The 18,213-nt window shown below is 53.0% G+C and overlaps 1 protein-coding gene across 10 annotated transcripts in view; it reads right to left on the bottom strand.

The window, feature by feature from the left end:
- Positions 1 to 5,542: 5,542 nt before the first annotated feature.
- The window catches only part of AMOTL1 (angiomotin like 1), a 146,725-nt gene continuing 134,054 nt past the window's right edge, over positions 5,543 to 18,213 (bottom strand). For all 10 annotated transcript variants that reach the window (XM_048217174.2, XM_048217175.2, XM_044386505.3 and 7 more), the window contains 4 exons: positions 16,469 to 16,594; positions 15,587 to 15,813; positions 12,515 to 12,775; positions 5,543 to 11,192 (listed from right to left, as the gene is read on the bottom strand). In XM_048217174.2, coding sequence (XP_048073131.1) covers positions 11,086 to 11,192; positions 12,515 to 12,775; positions 15,587 to 15,813; positions 16,469 to 16,594 — 721 coding nt within the window. In that variant the 3' untranslated portion in view covers positions 5,543 to 11,085. The remainder of the gene's footprint in view (positions 11,193 to 12,514; positions 12,776 to 15,586; positions 15,814 to 16,468; positions 16,595 to 18,213) is intronic.

Below are 18,213 nucleotides of genomic sequence, written 5' to 3'. Positions count from 1 at the left end.
AAGGGGCTTTGATTTGCCAGGATATAAACTGTTGACATTTAATTACAAAAACTTTTTAAAAATAAGTAAAGCTACTTATAGTTACTGCCTCCGACCACTTCCCTTCCAAGTAAATTGGGTGGAGACGATCAATAGATGGGAGAGAAAGGGGGGCAGAGACCAGCACCGGCTCTTGTGGGACCCCTCTTGGGGGCTCCCAGTGGCACGGGACAGCAGGTGGCCCCTGCTGGTGCTGGCGGAGCTCTCAGAGTTCACACGAGGGGGACAAGACTTGGGCTGGGCTCTCTAAATGTGTCCCAACCGTGAGACTGCCACATGAGAACTTGGTGGCACCTCGGTCTGCTCCCACCTTGGGGCTGGGGACTAGGGTGTGTGGCTGGGCCCCGCCAGCCAAGTTCTCTCCAAATGCCGACGGTTGTGGGGTCTGAATAGGTGTGTCCAGGGATCCTGGTGTTCATGCCCCAACACCGATGGGCCAGGAGCAGATTGTTTCATGTACTTGTCTTCGGCTCTTAGACCTAAACAGGGGGCTGCATGATGTAGTGGGAAAATGGTGACTTTTCATCGGCAGAACCTTGGCTCAGAGTGCCACGCTGGCACTTGCGTGGGTTAAGTGTGGGCCGTGGGTCATTTGCTTGCTTGCCCTGATCTGCCTGCGGCCGCTGTCCTAAGCAAGAACGCAGCGAAGGCTGTAACATGCTTGACACACAGTAGGTGGCCCATTCTCTTCAGGGCAGCGATCTCCAGAGCAATCTGTACCCTCTGGCGTCCCCTCCCCGGGATCTGAAATTGTGCTGGGTACATTGTGAATTTTCCGTAGTATGCTGACAAGTGAGTCATGAATCGGGGTTCTGTTTACAGGCTGTCCTAAAGCTAAATATTTGTAAAAATCTGATCGACACTCTGCAAAATGAAAGTGCCAGGGACAAGGGAGGGATCAATGCCATCAACGTCACTGAACAAAGTCAGCCTCGGGCTAGCTAGCTCTGAGTGGATCATGCCAGGAAAATGTGTTCTTCTCCAGGTCAGAAGGTAGAACATTGAATGGAAAATCAGGCCCTTCGTCAGAATCTGAGGTTTTCTGCATAGAAAACAGAGCAGACCAGGCCAGGCTGGGCATGAGCCATGAGCTAGGGCCATGGCACGGTCAAGTCCTTGGGATCTCAATGTCATCATGACATTAATCACCAATTTGTGCTTGGACAGGCAAGTGGAAAGGCTTTGATGCACTGGGGGAATCAGAGACAGCACTTGGTTAAGCCTGACACAGAGTGCAAGTTTTGGCTTCCTTCTTGGAAGAAAATCTGAACCTCTCCCTAGTGTCTCCCCACTCTCGGCTCTCCCTTAACTGCTGGGGGAATGCCGTGGGGAAGCTGGACGGCAGCAAAGGAGCACAGCCCAGATTTCAATTTCCATACAAAGGATGCAGCTCCCGAAGATAATAAAGATCGATATAAGTTGGTAGAGAAATCTGCCTTTGATCTCTTGGTGAGTGAGAAGAGCAAGTGCGATAAAAGAGCATGAGCTTTTTAAAATTAATATTCATACAGATCTATGACCCTCTCCACATGGTTGTATACAGCTGTTAACAGCGGTTGCTCACAGGGGTTTCGAGAGGGAGGGACTCCTATTTTGTATGCTTCTCTACCTTTCTTTTTATAACAAAAGTGCGTTACTTGCATCATTTTTAAGTAAGATTTCACTTTAGTTTCCTCTTCCAGTTTCCCTGCGAACAGTCACTGAACACATGCAATAAGCAGCTTGGGATAATTCATCACATTTGGCTCCAATTTTAATGAGCATCTACTCTGGCCCGGACCAAGGAGCTGACAGACTCCGACGCCGGAGGCGGGGCTGGACCAGACGCCATGGTGCCCGGCGCGGTCATCTGTGGAGGGCCTCCCGTGTGCAGGCGCGTTACCACTCTTCTCTCATTAAATCCGTAGGGTTGACTCATTCGGTCAGCAAATACTCGAGCAGCTACCATGTGTCACGACACGTGCTAGGACCCTGATTCGCCTTGTGATGACACAGGCCAGGGAGGTGCTGCAAGTCATCTTACAAACAGGAAGTTTGGAGAGCTGAAGCAACTTCCCTAAGATGACTCAGCTAATAAAGGAAGAGGGGCCGTTATTTTTGACCCAGGTGATCTGGAACACCTCCTTGAGGGAACACAGCATTGGAGCCTCACCTGAAACAAGGAATAAGACTTGGGCAGATATGAAGATACTCCAAGCCAAAGGACCTGGGGGGCAGCAGCCAAAACAGAAATGCAGAGAGCAGATTTGGGCCACAGTGGTGATTTCCAAGGGACTTGAGGCCAGGGTGGAAGGGGCAGTGGAGACCAGCCTGGGGAGCGGGCCAGGGTCATGGTGTAGGGCATGAATGCCCTATTAGCAGCTGCAACTTTATCCCGGGAGCCACCGGGAACTAAATTTTGGTGTTGTTTCCCTCAAAGGGGTGCTGTGATCAGACAAGCTTTAGAAAGGTGGAAGGGAACAGTGTGGCCCAGAGTCTCTGGAGCCAGTCTGTGTGGCCTTGTATGTCAGCCCTACCACTCACAAGCTCTAGAATTTGGGGCAAGAAACTTAAGTTCCCTGCCTCTTGGGTTCTCCCACCGTACCATGGGGATGTCCTAAGGGTGCCAGCCCCGAGCGACTGGAAGAATTCAATGTCCTAATTTAGGCAAGGTTCAGAGGAGTGCTGGGTGCATGGTGACAATGTCAATGTGTCATTACTCTCGTTCCTCCTGTGTCCATGTCAAGGGTGGAGTGGGTGAGATGGGAGGCAGGAGGTGACTGCAACTGTCTGAATGAGAGATGAGGTCTGGCACAAAGCCTGTGAGGACGGAGAAGCGATGTGCAGAAACAAGGTGGGAGGCGAGTGGACAGGACAGGTGAATGACTGGCCAAGGGGGAGGGGTGGGGAGGAGCCCAGGGTGACTTGGGCTCCTAGCGGAGCGGACAGATGGGATGGGGCCACCAGCAGAGCAGTGACTATGGCAGGGAAAGCCCCAGGTTGGGACTGCGGCCATGTTTCAGGTGGCTGGGAAAGCCACACACGGAGGTCACTCGGTACAATCAAGGATTTTATTTCCCCGGAAAACCAAGGCCCTTCTGTTTACATTCAGCATCTCTGGACCATGAATTCTGAGGTCTTGAGATGTGGCTGAGGAAAAACAAGATGGGGACACTGGCCCCAGAGCAGGCCGTGTGACAGCGTGTACCTCAGGGTCCCTTCTTCCCCCATGCTGCCCACCAGGCCCACCCCATGTAAACAGTCACGTCGCTCTAGCTGAAGACTGTGTCTCACAAACAGACCAGAGGCTTTGATCCAGCCTCTCCGTCCGGCACAGGCCTTCTGCTGGAAATACCACATTTCTAAAAAGAGCCTCAAAAATGTTTTTTTCAATGAGCCACTCACTACCAATTCTCTTTAGAACTATTAAAAACAAAAATAAGCAAACCATTAAGAACAAAAACTTCCGAAGTCTAAGGCTGTAGGACGGTACGTGGAGAGGGCAGGGGAGTAGGGACAAGCAGGCCTGTTTCCTTGTCTGAAACTTGAGTGACAATATCGGGTCACATCCGCCCCGATGGTTGTGAAGGCCACAGCGTTCAAAAACCAGCTCAGCGAATGTTCGGTCCGCTCTCCCTCACATAGTCGGCGTGGGAATCAGGATGGGAAGTTATGTGCTCTTATTTCCCAACGGTGGGACGAGGATTCACGTTCTTTTACTCCAGATTACCCGACAACACAGTCTGTGAGCCTTATACTCTCTGTCTGCACACTGAGACCTTAGGAAGTCACCCCTGGACAGAACTCCACACCAGATGGGAGGGCCTCGTCTGGACACCACAGTGGAAGAGTCTGGAGGGTGACAGGCTGGTCAAGACAGCTCGGGCCACCTGGACACTGTCGGATGTCTTCCTCCCGGGACACACGGGCATGCCTGATAGAAGGCTGACAGAAACAATCGAACAGGAACGTTGTGTGGGGATAGAAAGCTCTTCTTATTCCATCATCACGGAATTTCAGGGCTCCTGATTCATCTCTCTTTTTGGACCTACCTCCTGACTACGATAAGTCTAGAAATCTGAAAGGCATTGTTACCCCTGTCATGTGCGGAGGCCCCCCCAGCTCAGGATCTCGGGAGAGAGGCGGCATTCCTTCAGGGTACCACAATGCAGGGAGCAGCCTCACAGAACTGGGGGTGCAGGCTTCTCTCCTGTGGCGTATAAGAGGCCGAGAAAGGCCAGAGCTCGGGGGAGCCTCACACGAGCTACAAGCACTGCAGCAGGGCGGGGAGATGGCCGAGGTGGATGCTGGCTCAGAAGGGTCCCCATCTGAGCCCCAGATCAAGCGCAGTCCTCAAGCTGTCTTCCCAGAGTGGTCCTGAGCCCCAGATCAAGCGCAGTCCTCAAGCTGTCTTCCCAGAGTGGTCCTGATGGGGTGGGGGTGGGGGGAGGAGTTGCAGTTTGTCCTTTAGGCTACACGACTTATATCCACGTGTGCGGAGATCTGAGGTCCCTGCAGAGAACCCCTCTGGGTGGCAGGCAGGACAGGTAAGAACCCAAGCAGGGGGAACTTGAGCTCTCCCTACTCACAGCACCTACCCCATTTACTGCAAGTGCATAGGCTCTAGGTCAGGCAGACCTGGGTTCGAATCCTGCTCTGCCACCTCGTGCACGGTACTTGCTCAGGGTGCTTTCTGTCAGTTTCCTGTCTTTAAGGTGGAGATGACGAGGTTGTGGTGAGCGGGAGGAGGTGGTGCGTGTAAACCACACCAGCCATTACAAGGGGACTAGCGGTGCGTCCCTTGCCCTCCCCGAGCTCACTTGGAGGCAGCTCCTCCCACACTAGGACCCACCGGGGGTGGGTGAGAAGCGAGGCGCCCCTTTGAGAGACATGAGCAGAGGACGAGCAGAGGGCACCTCCCCCTCCCCAACAGTGTCCCCCGGGTCAGTGTCTCCTTGGCAGGGGGCTTCCAGTGGGGACCCTCACAGCATTTACTCTGTTCTGCTTCTGCGGCTGAGGCTCCCGCCCAGGTGTCACCAGCTCATCATGTGACTCTTTGCTCCTGCAGCCCCTCCATTTTCTGTGACCCCCAAGACACGAACAAGGCATATCATCTCCCACGTCCATCGTGGGGTGCAGAGACACATCCGAGGCTGTTTGGGTTAACTCCCCGAGCCATGGCGGTCCCTGGCAGGCTCTGATGCCAGGAACCCCAGCAGAGGACACTCAGATGTGATCAAAGTAACACCGTCTCCCTGGGCCCGGCCTCCCTGCATTTCCCCTTCCCTTGTTTGTCTGCAGGAGCTGGGAGTGGGTGGACGGCAAGCTCCAGTGGTCTGGATGACTCATTTCCTTCTGAGAATCGGGAGCGGGTGTCGGTGGAAGCACGAGGCCCACGAGGGGGGCACTGGACGCCTCTGGAAGCAGAACGGGGAGCGAGGCTGCCTCCAAGCAGCCAGACGGCACTACAGTCAACGAGCACAGAAATTTTTGGGGAAAGAAAAGAGCAAACATGAGAGAAAGAGCCATTTTATTCCTTTATTATATACAATATTAAGGCACAAGTTTAAGCAGCAAAGAATAGGAAAATCTTTGGCTGACCAACAGGATCACCATTTGCCGTGGGGGACACACTGCGTCCTCAGACTCCCCCCAATCGATGCAAGACCCCCCTGGCTGTGCAGCTCTGCAGACACCCCTTCGATACAGACCAGCAGGATGAAGACACCAAAAGGTCACACCAGAATCCACTGGAGGGAGCACAGCACGCTGCCACCAAGCACGGCGACGACAAGCGGCGGGCAGAGAGAGTCGGGGCCCGAGGGCTGTCTGAGCTCTGGCTGAGGTCGCGACGCGTGTCTGCCCTTGGCTCACAGACTTGCGCACAGATTCTGTAAGTGCCCCATGGAGGAGGACGCGGCTCCGCGGTCCCTCCACAGAAGGGGAACCCACCTTCATTCCAAGAAAACCACTGTGGACAAACTTGCTTACGTTCTGTTGTGTAATAAATACTTGCAGGTGTCCACGTGACCAGAATCCGAGGCAAAATCACAGGTAAACACACCACTGGGCATCGACGCTTTGAGAGGATACGAGAAAATGCGGTGTATGTACCTCATTATATTGAGAAGAGTATTTTAATTCTGTGAAGAAGCAGAGTTTCATGACAAAGAAACACCTTAGTCATCGCATTACGCGACAGGAACATGCAGTAAGCATCACAAGGCTTTACGGGGCACCTACGGGAGGCCTGCGCTAAGGGATCTGCCCCCCATCTGTGTGTTTGCAGAGAGGCGAACACATACAAGGCATGGCAAGGGCTGCGATTTGCAAAAGCGAACCTACTAGAAGTTACATGTACGATGACAATTGTCCTCCTTGGAAGCCCTCACTTTGAGAGGCTCGAGGAATCCAAAGACATTCCAAGGAACATTTCGGGATTTTATTTTTTTAAAAAAGGTAATATGACCTTCATCACCCATCTTTATTCAACTGGGATGATTTCCAAACTTAAATCCATCCTCAAAGGATGAAGATTTCTCATCTTTAAGGATAGTCAAAGGAACGTGCCGGGCCCCAGAGGTCATTCTAACAGAGGTGTTCACAAACTGCTTCTATGGGGCAGCGGGACAGCAGTCAGTACAGAGTCTCCCCAAAGGGTCACCGTTTAAGGAAGGGGTGAGATGAAATACTTGGATCTTCCGGATATTAAGCAAGAAAACCCGACACACAACCTTGTAGTCACACCTCATACGTATGCACTGACATATACACATGTCTTCGTATATCATTAAATTACTAAACAAGAAAAGGATATACTACTTAAAAGGAAGAGAGAAAAATCTGCTCATTAGTTCCAGAAGAAATCCATTTACTGAAATGCTGACCTTTACATGCTCCCAGTTGGTCAGCTTCTGGAAGCTTCTTAATTACTCCTCCCATCTCCCGGAGAGCCACACATCAGAGGCAAGCTGATTCGACAGTCCTCACATTGGAGGAAGACACTTTAAACACATCGATTCATTAGCAAGAAAGAAGAGAAGACAAGCTACATTTATACAGCATCTACCATAGCTGCCTCAGGCTTGGGGGTGGGAAGACGCCAACGCGGGCTGCACACCCTCTGGCTACGTGATGGCTCTACCGGTTAGGAGAATCGGCGGGCTCCCACTCACCACGGCCCCGGCACCCCTTTGCTCTGGATGGCAAGTTTGTTCGCAGCACACAGCACACTCCCCCGACCCCAGCGCACACCGGAGCAGGACTTCGGTTTTGGAAAACCGGAGGTGCTCCATGCAGTCACGCATGAGCTCCCTGCCTCGAAACCTCGATCTAGCCTTCACTGCCTCCTGGGAACGCAGCCTCCCCTGACCTCTGCACTCACAGCGGTCTCTGCGATGCGCGAGGCTGCTGGGGAGCCGGTGTGTCTTCCCATCAGCACACGGCATCAGGACACAGGGAGCTGAGGGCGACCCCGGGGGGAGAACGGGAGTGATGACCAGCTCCTCTGCAGTGGCCATTCCGACAGCCTCTCCCCTGAGCGACAGCCCCTGAGGTCTCTGTTCCAAGATCAGAACTCCTAAGGAGCCACTATCTTGCTATCGGACCCCAGCCCTGTGCAGTCAAATCCACGACGCGCTTCCAAGAGCTAGCCCCACGAGACGGGGGAGAGAGAAGGGCCCCACTGCTCTGTGCGTTCCAGCCAAAGCCCCGGGAGGGACGCAGCAGCCCTGTCCTGCAGGCCTGCCTGGAAGGGGCCAGATTCCACACGGGCACTGGCAACTGGGCCCTGGCAGAGCAGAGAAGCCAAGAGAAGAAACTGCTAAGAAGATTCTGCACAAGCTCTGGACTGAGGTGCTGGAATCCAGCAGCATCTATCCCATATGATGCCCTGGTCAGCGTGCAGAAACTGTCAGGCGACCCATTCCGGGGGCAAAGCCGAATTACCCCGGCAGGTCTTCACACGAAGCCAAAGCCTTTACCCTTCATCCCAAGACGGGACTCACGAGTCCATACTCGGACACCACGGAGTCCTGACATCCAGGCCCCTGGACAACGCACAAGGGATTTTGAGATGGATTCTGTGGCTCTGCGTATGGTGGAACGCGGAGACTTCCATCTGTACCGTTTATGTTTATGGGCAGTTCTAGGAGTTCTGGGCTCTAGTCCTCTTCCTTAGTTCCTGAGAGGTGTGACAGCTGTGAGTGTGCACTTACGCGTACGTGTGCACGTGTGCACATCACAGACGGGGCCAAAGTCGGCCAAGACATGGCGTGAAAGATGGCTGTGACCCATGTTGGTGGCCGTCCAGCCTGTGACGGGGGCACAGCTCCCCTCTTCTCAGGCCCTTGGTCAGCTGCCACTGCTGGAGGCTTTGGGGAGAGACTGAACCTCCCTGAGCCCCAGTTTCCTCCTCTGTGAAGTGAGGTTAAGGAGCCCTTGCTCTCCAGGTGGCTCGAGGACTCATTAACAGGTGCTCACCCCCCTGCTTGCCTACAGCCAGCACCAAAACACAGAGCTGGCATTTCTTTTTCTGCAAATCAAATGAGATAAAGGATTGTAAACGGCCCAGAACACAGAGCAGATGCTCAGTATTTGCGATCCCTTGTTCCTACGGGCAAACAAGTCTTCGAGAAAGCTGGGGACATGAAAAGCATCGGGGTGGGGGATGGGGGTGCTAGCATGGCAGGAAGTCTCCCATAAAAGAACATATCTGAAAGCTAGGGATCCCTTTTCTTATGCTAGAGTCTTAGCAAGTTAGAAGAAAAAAGGACTGCCGAAGACCACAGCACAGCTGAAAAACGCTAATGTTTGTGTTTTCATTCTGACTGAGCCTGGTGCGGAAGACTGTGCTGGAGCAGAGAGATGAGGCTTGAGGGACACTGGGCTGTGGCTCCCACTTTTACCCATTTCTAGGGGAGACAGCCCAAGTTTGCAGTGGCCCGGGTGTGGGTCACAGGGACTGGCAGAAGAGACTTGCCCTCCTGTCTGCAGACACTTTCATTCATTCCTGGTCCATTCCCAACATTAATTAAGGGGTCAAAACATCCTTAATAGAAAGAGTTGTCATCACCTAATCCTCACCACCTGTAAAAAGTGATGGGGAACAGACTGGGACAGGGCCGCCCCTGCCCCATCCCCACCAGCGTCCACACTCACACAGCCCCGGCACGAGGCAGGATGCCCGGCCCCCAGAACCCAGGCCTGACAGCACCAGTGGAGGCCAAGGGCACACAGCACAGAGCTCCGTGCCCACCACAGAGTAGGGCTTGGGAAGAAGCCGTTCCTGCTGCTATGCCCGCTCCGGCCAAGGCCACTGACGTCCTCCCCCCCTCTCCAGTTTACACCACAGCCTTCCCTCCACCATTTCCATCTGGGGAGGCTACGACTCCATCCATCTCACACCCCAAAAACCAACTCTGAAATAAGCCACCCAGGCAAAATTCCCAGAGGGGTGTTGTGTTCAGGGCTCCATGTAGGTGGGACTTGAGAACGTCTCAGAGCCAGGCCCTTTTTCTTCCTTCCCCTAAGGAACACGAGGAAAGGGCCCTGGGATCAGGAGGAGCCAGTTGACCTGGAGGGAGGAAAATATCAGGAGCCCCAAGACATCTGCCAGCCTGGTCAGCTTCTCCTCTTCGCTGACCCAGTGCCTCTCAGATTCGTAAAGAAAGCCAGTGTCCGAGGAGCTAGAGGCCCACGACCCCACTCACTCCTGGCTCTTCAACCTGGTGCTAACTTGGGTCAACTTGTCCCACACCGAAACCTCGAAACATGTGACTGTGTACACTGGCCGGTTAGGTCACAAAGCGAGCCCACGGCAAAGAAGCCCTGACGTGCTAACGTGGAAATCTATGCGCTCGTCCACAGTGACCAGAGGAGTGCCGGGGGGTGGGAAGAGTGGTGAAGATGCTTATGAGCCACCGATTCTAGAAAGTGGTACAAGCTGCCTGGTCAATCTCTGGATGCCACCAAGTCAAGTGTCATTCATTTCCTGGAGGGCAGGGGTAGAACTACAAGCTCTCTGCGTGGGAGAACGTGATGGATGTGAGACGGAACAGCCAGGGCCACGAGCTGAACGCAGGATGTCGCACTGACCGTGGAATCTTCCGCCTCATCAGAACTTACCTACTTCCCTGTCACAACGAGCCCAATGGCTTCGAAGGGGAGGAGGCGGCCAGGCAGCCAGCACGGCTCCTTCCCGCTGGTCACTACGAAACAGAGATCAGATCCCGGTCTAATAAATCCCCGACCTAAGGAATTCCACCATGTGGTAGTAACAAGGAAAAGAAGGGAAAGACAAAAAGAGCAAAATGAAAGAGAACGAAGCAGAGGAAGAGATGGAACTCCGAGCAGTTCGGGAGTGTGAGCACCAAGGCCATAATGCTCCCAACCTGTTTCATATTTTTACTGCTGAATCCAGAAAAGCTAAGAAGCCCCATCATCTCCGGAAAATCCCAGCCAAGCAGGGAATTAGGTGAGAACCGCCTTCTACACCCCCGCTGCCCGCGGACACGTCTTCTCACGGCCAACGCCACACACATTCACAGGAAACCCCGATGGTACAGCTGACATGACATGACGCCGAGATGGGCTCTCGGAGATTTCTAGGAGGTTCTTCTTAAAAAACAAAACAAAAAAACAAAACAAAGAAAAACCCCCAAAACAAACATGCTAAGAGGCAAGGAGAGGGGGGTATTTCAAGGAAGATCCAGGTTCAGGTTTATGTGTTTATAGCCAGAGAGCAGGTATACACAGACCCTCCCCAGGAGATATATTTTCTATACAGTGAAAGTCCCACTTCCTGTGACGCCTTGGTTTCCAAACCTACATGCGTCTTCTCTCTTCCACCATGTACGATACGAATCCACGGCATTCTCCTCATCTTCGGTCACGTAGGTCTGATTTTTTTTAAAACGTTTATAAAAAGCGTTCTTACTGATTTAAGATCTTTATCAGTTCAATCGTTCCTGATTTCCCATCCACAACTTTCTCGAGCTTTCTTCTCCCTCTCGGCCACGCTCCTCGTCTGTCAAGATCCCCTCACAGAATGCAGCAAGGATGCCAGTGTTAGATGAGAACTTCCATCATCTCTCCGTCAGGGAACTCGGGCTTGTGGAGCAAGCTGCTGACGCGGCCTTTGTGGTCAGGGGACTTCCCGTGGCCCAGAGGGTTCTCTGCCAAACAGAAGGAGACATCAGCAGCCTGTCCCATAGAGGGGCATGGGTCTGACCGGCTCTCTCTAAAACGGAACCATTTCCAGTCCCAGCGCTCAGTACCGGTGTCTGCAAGGGAGGCGGCAGAACCCGGCCCCCAGTGGGGAAGAGCGAAATGACGGGCCCCGGGATTCAGACACGAATAACAGAACCAGGGTGGTGATGGGAAAGGTAAGTGGGTGAAGAGGGCCTGGGGATGTGTGCGAGGAATCCCTCACGGCCACTTCCCCTCTCCGCAAAACCGTCCACTGCCGTGCCTACAAGCCACGTCCTTTTCACATGTTCCCTGCCCTGGAAAAGTGCATCTCAAGAATTAAATGTTCAAGTCCACCTGGGTGTCCCTGGGTGACTCAGTCGGTTAAGCGTCTGCCTTCAGCTCAGGTCATAATCCCAGGGTCCTGGGATCGAGCCCCGTGTCTGGCTCTCTGCTCAGAGGGGAGCCTGCTTCTCCCTCTCCCTCTGCCTGCCGTTCTCCCTGCTTGTGTGCACACTAGCTCACTCTCTGACAAACAAAATCTTAAAAAAAAAAAAAATTAAATGTTCAAAAAATGGTCAAAAAATGCTGTGTTTCCTTGTCTATTTGGGAGGATGAAAATAAAGCAGCCCCTTGGAGGAAATGGTTAATTTATGCTCCCAAGAACTCTCGAGGGCTAGCCCCATAACTCAGATTGATCCAAAGGCACGTCTGGTCTTTCCCCAGATGCTTCTGGACTCCTGGCAAGCCCACCCCACCCAGACTGTCTTCTCCTAAGTATTTTAAAGCACCTCATTGGTGCGGGCCTGAGGGATGTTGCAGAAGTCTACCTGCCCTGCATTTCAATCTCCCTCCCCCTTCAGTCAGGGGGTACCCCCGACCCTGAATCCCTGAGGGCTAAAGCCCTCGAAGGCTACTTCTATGCACCTGGTGCCTCTGGCGTGCATGGTGCCTGGAGCTAGCTCCTGAAGATGCTGCGGGGGGGGGGGGGGGGGGTCTATGTCCCTAATACCCCGCAGCGGGGTGGTTCTCACCCCCAGGAAAGGGTTGATTACAAAGCATTCACTAAAAGGGTACATTCAAGCTGTGTACTCGTTTAGATGGCAATCAGAAGTGTCTACACGTGTCATTCCCATAAGAATACAGCGCATTAGGGTAAGCATCATTATAAAGAACCCCATGAAGTGAGAGCAGCCCCTGGTGCCCGCCCCCCGGCCCTTACACCACCTCCAGGTCCCAGCCAAAGTCTCCCTCTCCGGCCAGAGTTCTATGGTTTTTCTCAGGGTAAAGGGAGGGAAGAAGCTCATACCCGGTTTCTCTGCAGTCCCTTTGGCCACCGGGTGTTTCAGGATGGGGCTGTTGGAAGGGGTCATGCTCAGCCTGCCGCGGTTGGGCAGGGAGGCCATGCTGGGCCAGAAGAGCTCCGCACTCTTGTCGGTCTGGGTGCTGCTGTCCTTGCTGCCCGTCTTAGCGTGGGCGCTGCCGGCCGAGGCCGTGGAGGCGCTGGGGGACAGCGCAGCGGCCGGGGTGGTGGAAGTGAGTTCGTGGTGCTCCTTCCCCAGCAGCAACCCTGGGGGCACAAGGACAGCTGTCTCACTGCCATTCTTTAAACAAAAACAAACGAAAAAACCCGAGTCTTGGAGATCACTTCCTTCTCCACGAAGGACTGCTTCATTCATTCATTGGCTCATTTACCACAAGCATTTATAAGCACCTATCATGTGCCTGATAAGAGGACAAGCACTGAGGGAACTGAAAAAAAAAAAAAGAAAGAAAGACCTAGCCCCGTCTCTAAAACTATGTGAGTTTTTTTCTTTGTTGGAGGAGAGAAGCTGTTAAGTAGACTGGTTATGATGAGTTAGGATGAACAGCAGGATAAAATCACACCCAGGGTAGTAAGAGCTGCTTACCAGCCCGTGTCGAGGGGAGAGGGCGTTCCTGCCAGGCGTTCTATAGACGATGTTGTACTATGGCCCAGGGGGGCCAGCCTTGAGCAGCACATGTGTGCTTAAGAAACACTGAAGGCCTTCTAGATCGGAGACGTGGACCCAGTGGCCTGTGGCTCTTCTGAGCAGCCCACAAGACTGCCCCACTCTTCGTAAAGGAAGGTCTCCCGCAGGCCCAGGTTCAAAAATAAACACTTCCCGGTCAAGCCAACCCTGAGTTGTGCTCATTATTCCCCAAAAGGGGATCCCTTGCAGCGGAGAGCCATGGCCCCCAGGAAGCAGGGATCTGGCTGGGCTTTGGGGCGGGATCATTTTACCCTCCTCCTCCCCGCGGTTGGGGTGGAAAGGGGATGTGCCGGCCAGGAAAACAAGTTTTGTATTTCTAAACAGTGACACAGGGCACGCACGCCAGAAAGCGCCGGCGCCCCAGAGCACAGGCCGACCAAGGTGGTAGTAAACAGATCAAGGATCTGTTCACTGAACCAGCCAGCAATCCATAGTGGATCCTGGCCAGGGCTCCTCCAAGGCGCCCATTCATAGTACAATGCAGAGCGGTTCAGTGTGTCCACAGCAGTGCTTCTCCAAACGTAACGTGCACACCCACTGCTTGGATATATTGTTAAAACGAAGGCTTGACTCAGTGGGCGGGGCCTGCGATTCTGCTTCTCTAAGGAGCTCCCAGGTGATGCTGTGGGTCCTTGCACTGCACTGTGAGGAACAAGGGTCTTCGGCGAGGTGCTTCACACACATCAGTTCACTTTCGACTTTACAACACTCCTATGACACAGACCCTGTCCTTATCTTCTGCTTTATAGCAAAGCAAATGGGAGCTCCGAGAAATGAACCTCTCACAGCTAAGAAGTGGCAGAAACGGGATTCAAACGCGGCTTTACCCAACTCCAAATCCAACCTGTGGTTCCTGCCACCTCATCACCCTGCCTGTCGAACCTCCACGGTGTGACAAGGATGCTCGGGCAGAATTAAGTCACCAGCCGGTCACCCAACCGGGGAGCCCTGAGCCATCAGGAATGTATACGAAGTCACCTCTACCTTCTTCCAGAGCCCATGAAGCAGAGATGGAGGAAGCAGTTAGGAACTGTGAATGTGTGCCTCTACTCAGCCCCTCAGACAGTCCCCTTCTGTTTCTTGTGACGTGTGGACACCGATCACAGTCATGAGGAGGGACACCAGTGCAGAGAACACAGCAACTCTTCCTGTGGACGGGTCCTCGGGCTCCCGGGCCTGGGTCAGACACGCCAAATGCTAGCGGGTACAGACCCAGACAGCGGGGGAATGCCCGAGGCTGGAGGTCACCAGCCGCCTCTGCCAGGGAGCGTTCTGTCATGGCCAAGCACATTTCCCACTCCTTCCCCAGCCCTGCCTGAGCACTGCCCCTAGGCTCTCTAACGGGGAGGGAGCTACGGGTCCTTGGGAGGGGCTCTGGTGATCCCAGCTGCTATGCTGACACGTCCTCTTTGAAGTGCATTCCCTTCGTGGGCAGGCGCTGCTGAAGTGACCTGTGGGGGGACGTCACACAGAGACTCTCGCTGCATGCCTTTGATCCCCCAACTCGGTCAGGTCCACTCTGGACGCCCTTCTCCCCTTTGGCCCAAAGCAGCCAGGCTCCTCTGGGGTTCTGTGCTGAGGAAGACTGGCTCTCAGTTCCACAGATAAACAAAACACTCTCTGAACTGAGGAAAGGCATCAAAGGAGGGCCAGACCCTTGGAGCTGCTGGAGCGCAGGGGAAGAGCGAGGAAGACGGGTGTCTGGGAGCGCCGCCTGAGTCCGCTCCAGACTCAGCTGGCCCCTCAACAGGGCCGCCTGCACTCTAAGAAACCCACAAGGCTAAGGAAGACCACATCGGCAGAATTCGCCTCAAAATTCTGCCCTGGCAACAACTACCCACCAAAACTCACCACCCACCAACCCCTTCTGCTCGAGAGCACTGCTTCCAAAGTACTTTCTCCCCATTCTCTTGTTTTGCCCTCACCTCAGCCACACAGCATAAAGCAGGGCAGACATGGCCTCGCTTTTCCAGACACAGAAGCAGAAGTGGAGCCAAGTTCAGAGGCCTGACTGCTCTGGGCTTTTCCCATGAGAATATTTTATGTTGGAAGGGTCACTTCAATTTTCAGCAATAATGACGATAATTACGATGTGAACCAACCCATGGCCGGTAGCTACTCTTATAGCACCATTCTGCTTCCACATATCTCAGCTAATTTCCACAACTAAAGCATGACTGATTATCCTTCCCACTTTACAGATCAATCAACAGACCCGGAGGTATTCAGTGGCATTTCTGCGTCTCCTGAGTGGCAGAGCCAGTGTACCACAAAAGGGTCAGAACCCTTTCCACCAGACGAGGTCACCTCTCCACATCTGTGTAGCTCTTGCTTTTCAGATCCTGGCCCAAAGGAGGCTTGGGGCTCACCTATGCTCCCCTTCCAGGTCTTCTCCTCCTTCTTCTCCTCGGCTAACTGGCTGCTGGTAAGTGAGGTCTGGCGGGAGTGGGTCCCAGTGGCCGCAGCAATGGACGGAACGGAGCGGGCAGGACGCAGGCTCGAGGAGTCCGTCTTCCCAGCGTCTTTACGGGATCGCTGCTGAAGGACCTTAATCATGGCATCCTTCTCTATGATTTTGGCATGGAGATTCTTAATACTATGTAATAAAACAAAACCAAACAGTCATAATCGAAAGCTATTTGGCTAGAAAAACTCGAACCATTTCTCTTGGGCTGCCCCAGGGACTTGAATTATAACTCAGGGATGAAGAGTTAAGTACAGCCTAAGTCTTCAAACATTTATAATCTGCAAATTGTACAAAATGGAACTTTTGTAGCAGATCAGAAGGCACACCTTCTCTGGGCTCTCTGGAGACTCTGGGACCTCCTGGGACCCCAGGGACATACAGGCAGAATGACTGAGGCCTCCCAGCAGGGACCTCCTGGACCAAGGTGTGCTCAGGGACCAACTCAGAGGGTCTCAGGTCCCCAGTGGTGGGGGCAGGAGCGGCAGCAGGGAAACTCGAAAACGGAAGCCTCACACAGGGTTGGCTTGCCACTAAAGTCAATGTCCCCATTTTCTGAGAAAAGACTAATAAAAGATGGACAGGTTTTCTGGGAAAAGAGGATGTTATCCCCGATGCCCCAAAATAAGAATCTGAAAGCACTTGGTTTCTCTTCCTGACTTGGGTGTCACTGGCTGAGCCCGTCAGCTGTTCAGAGCAGGGAGGGACTGGCGGGCCCGCGGGGGACTTGAGGAGAGTGGCCACAGCAGAGCCGGGTGGTGCGGCCACACACACAGCCGTCCCTTACGTGTACTCCATGTCCTGACACCTCCTGGTGGCCTGCACCACCTCCTCCTCCTCCTGCCAGATGTGGGCCTCCAGTGAGCTCTCGCCATAGCTGCCATTCCTCGAGTGGTTGATGATGGTGGTGTCCCTGGGAACACAGGACACACAGACAATGATGCAGATGATCCTGGGGAGGTGTCCGAGGCCACCACATGACAATATCGCTCCCCAGACTCCTTCACCCCCTCTCCCTCTCCTAAATCCAGGCCAATCCTCCCCTTAGACGTGACAGAATAAAGACAGTGTCCAGGGAAAACAAAATGAAATCCAAAGATCAAAATTCCCTGCCGCTGTTGCTAAGGTCACTGCGTATGAATGTCCTTAGGAGCCTGCTGCTGGACCCCTACCGGACCCCTGCAGACAGAGGGGTGCTGTTGGCATGGTATGTGTGTCTCCATGCTTATACTCCTTCATACTTCTCCTTTCGCAATCACAAAGTTCTATTTCCATTTCTCACCCAGCCAGCAGTGATTTCAGTATTTTACAGTAAAATGGAGACTCAGCAAACACACACTGGTCTTCTTGGATGGCAAGGCTCAGCTGAAATCTTCCTTCGTGCCTGCAGGCTAGCTCACTTCTTGCTTTATGAGCCCCTGTGTGACAGCCATGCCGGGTGGCAGGGCGGAAGTATGAAGACACCCATCTGTCCTTGGAAAGTCCAGTCAAGGAGCTGAAGCAAGGGGAGGGGCAGACACGGTGGATTAAAGTGCAGGGTGGCCGGAGGCAGGTGTCTGGTCAAAGTCAGCTATTCCTCCACTGTTTGTGGAATTTAATTACTCCTAATTAATGACGACTGGTGAAAAGAAGATAACTGAGCCATTTTAGTGATCTAGGTATATTTCAGACTGCAAGGCGCACTAGTGCTTGGACCAGTGAATACCAAATTGATAAACAGTCTAGCCAAAGATCTCACATCTCTTTAACATCATATTCCAATGCTCCAATCATATTTAAAATCTTAATAGCTCTTTTCTAGGACACTCACAAATAGCAAAGACAACTCCTTCTTTCATCTCTCTAATGACAGCTATCAATGAAGGAGCTTCTTCTTCATGCTGGGGACGGGGTAAAACACGCTACACAGGGCCTCTCACACAGTCCTCCCAGTAACCCGGGTAGCTGGCGTTATTATCCTCATTTTACAGATGAACAAATAAGCTAGGTGTGGAGACAGATTCCAATCCAGATACCTGTCCATAACCTGAGCTATCATTCTATGCTGCTGAAGCTTTCTGTCTTTTTAAAAAATATTTGATTTATTTATTTGAGAGCGAGAGAGACAGTGAGCACGAGCAGGGGCAGGGGCAGAGGGAGAAGCAGACTCCTCGCTGAGCAGGGAGCCCATAACCTTAGGATCATGACCTGAGCTGAAGGCAGACGCCCCACTTTCTGTGTCTTTATGAAGAAGGCCTCAGCAAAAGGCACAAAGAAAGTGGGCGCATGTGAGAATGTGGTATTTGTGTGAAATGCAGCTGAAAATAAACCACAAGGCCAACTAACATAGAACACAAGCAAAAGCTTTAAACATAGGGACAGCCCAAAGAGCACTCTGGAAGGGGTACTCTTGAGCGTCGGGGGCCATTGGTGGTGGTCTTTGTTGTACTGTTGTGCAGGCAGAATTTTGAGGCCAATTCTGCAGATTATGAATTCATCCTATAGTGCACAAAAGTCATCGCCACCGAAATTAGTGGCTAGAGAAAACAGTTT

Source organism: Ursus arctos, unplaced genomic scaffold, assembly GCF_023065955.2.
Source record: "Ursus arctos isolate Adak ecotype North America unplaced genomic scaffold, UrsArc2.0 scaffold_22, whole genome shotgun sequence".
Taxonomy (NCBI): Eukaryota; Metazoa; Chordata; class Mammalia; order Carnivora; family Ursidae; genus Ursus; species Ursus arctos.
Note: the sequence above shows the minus strand (reverse complement) of the source record. Positions and strands in the feature narration are given on the sequence as shown.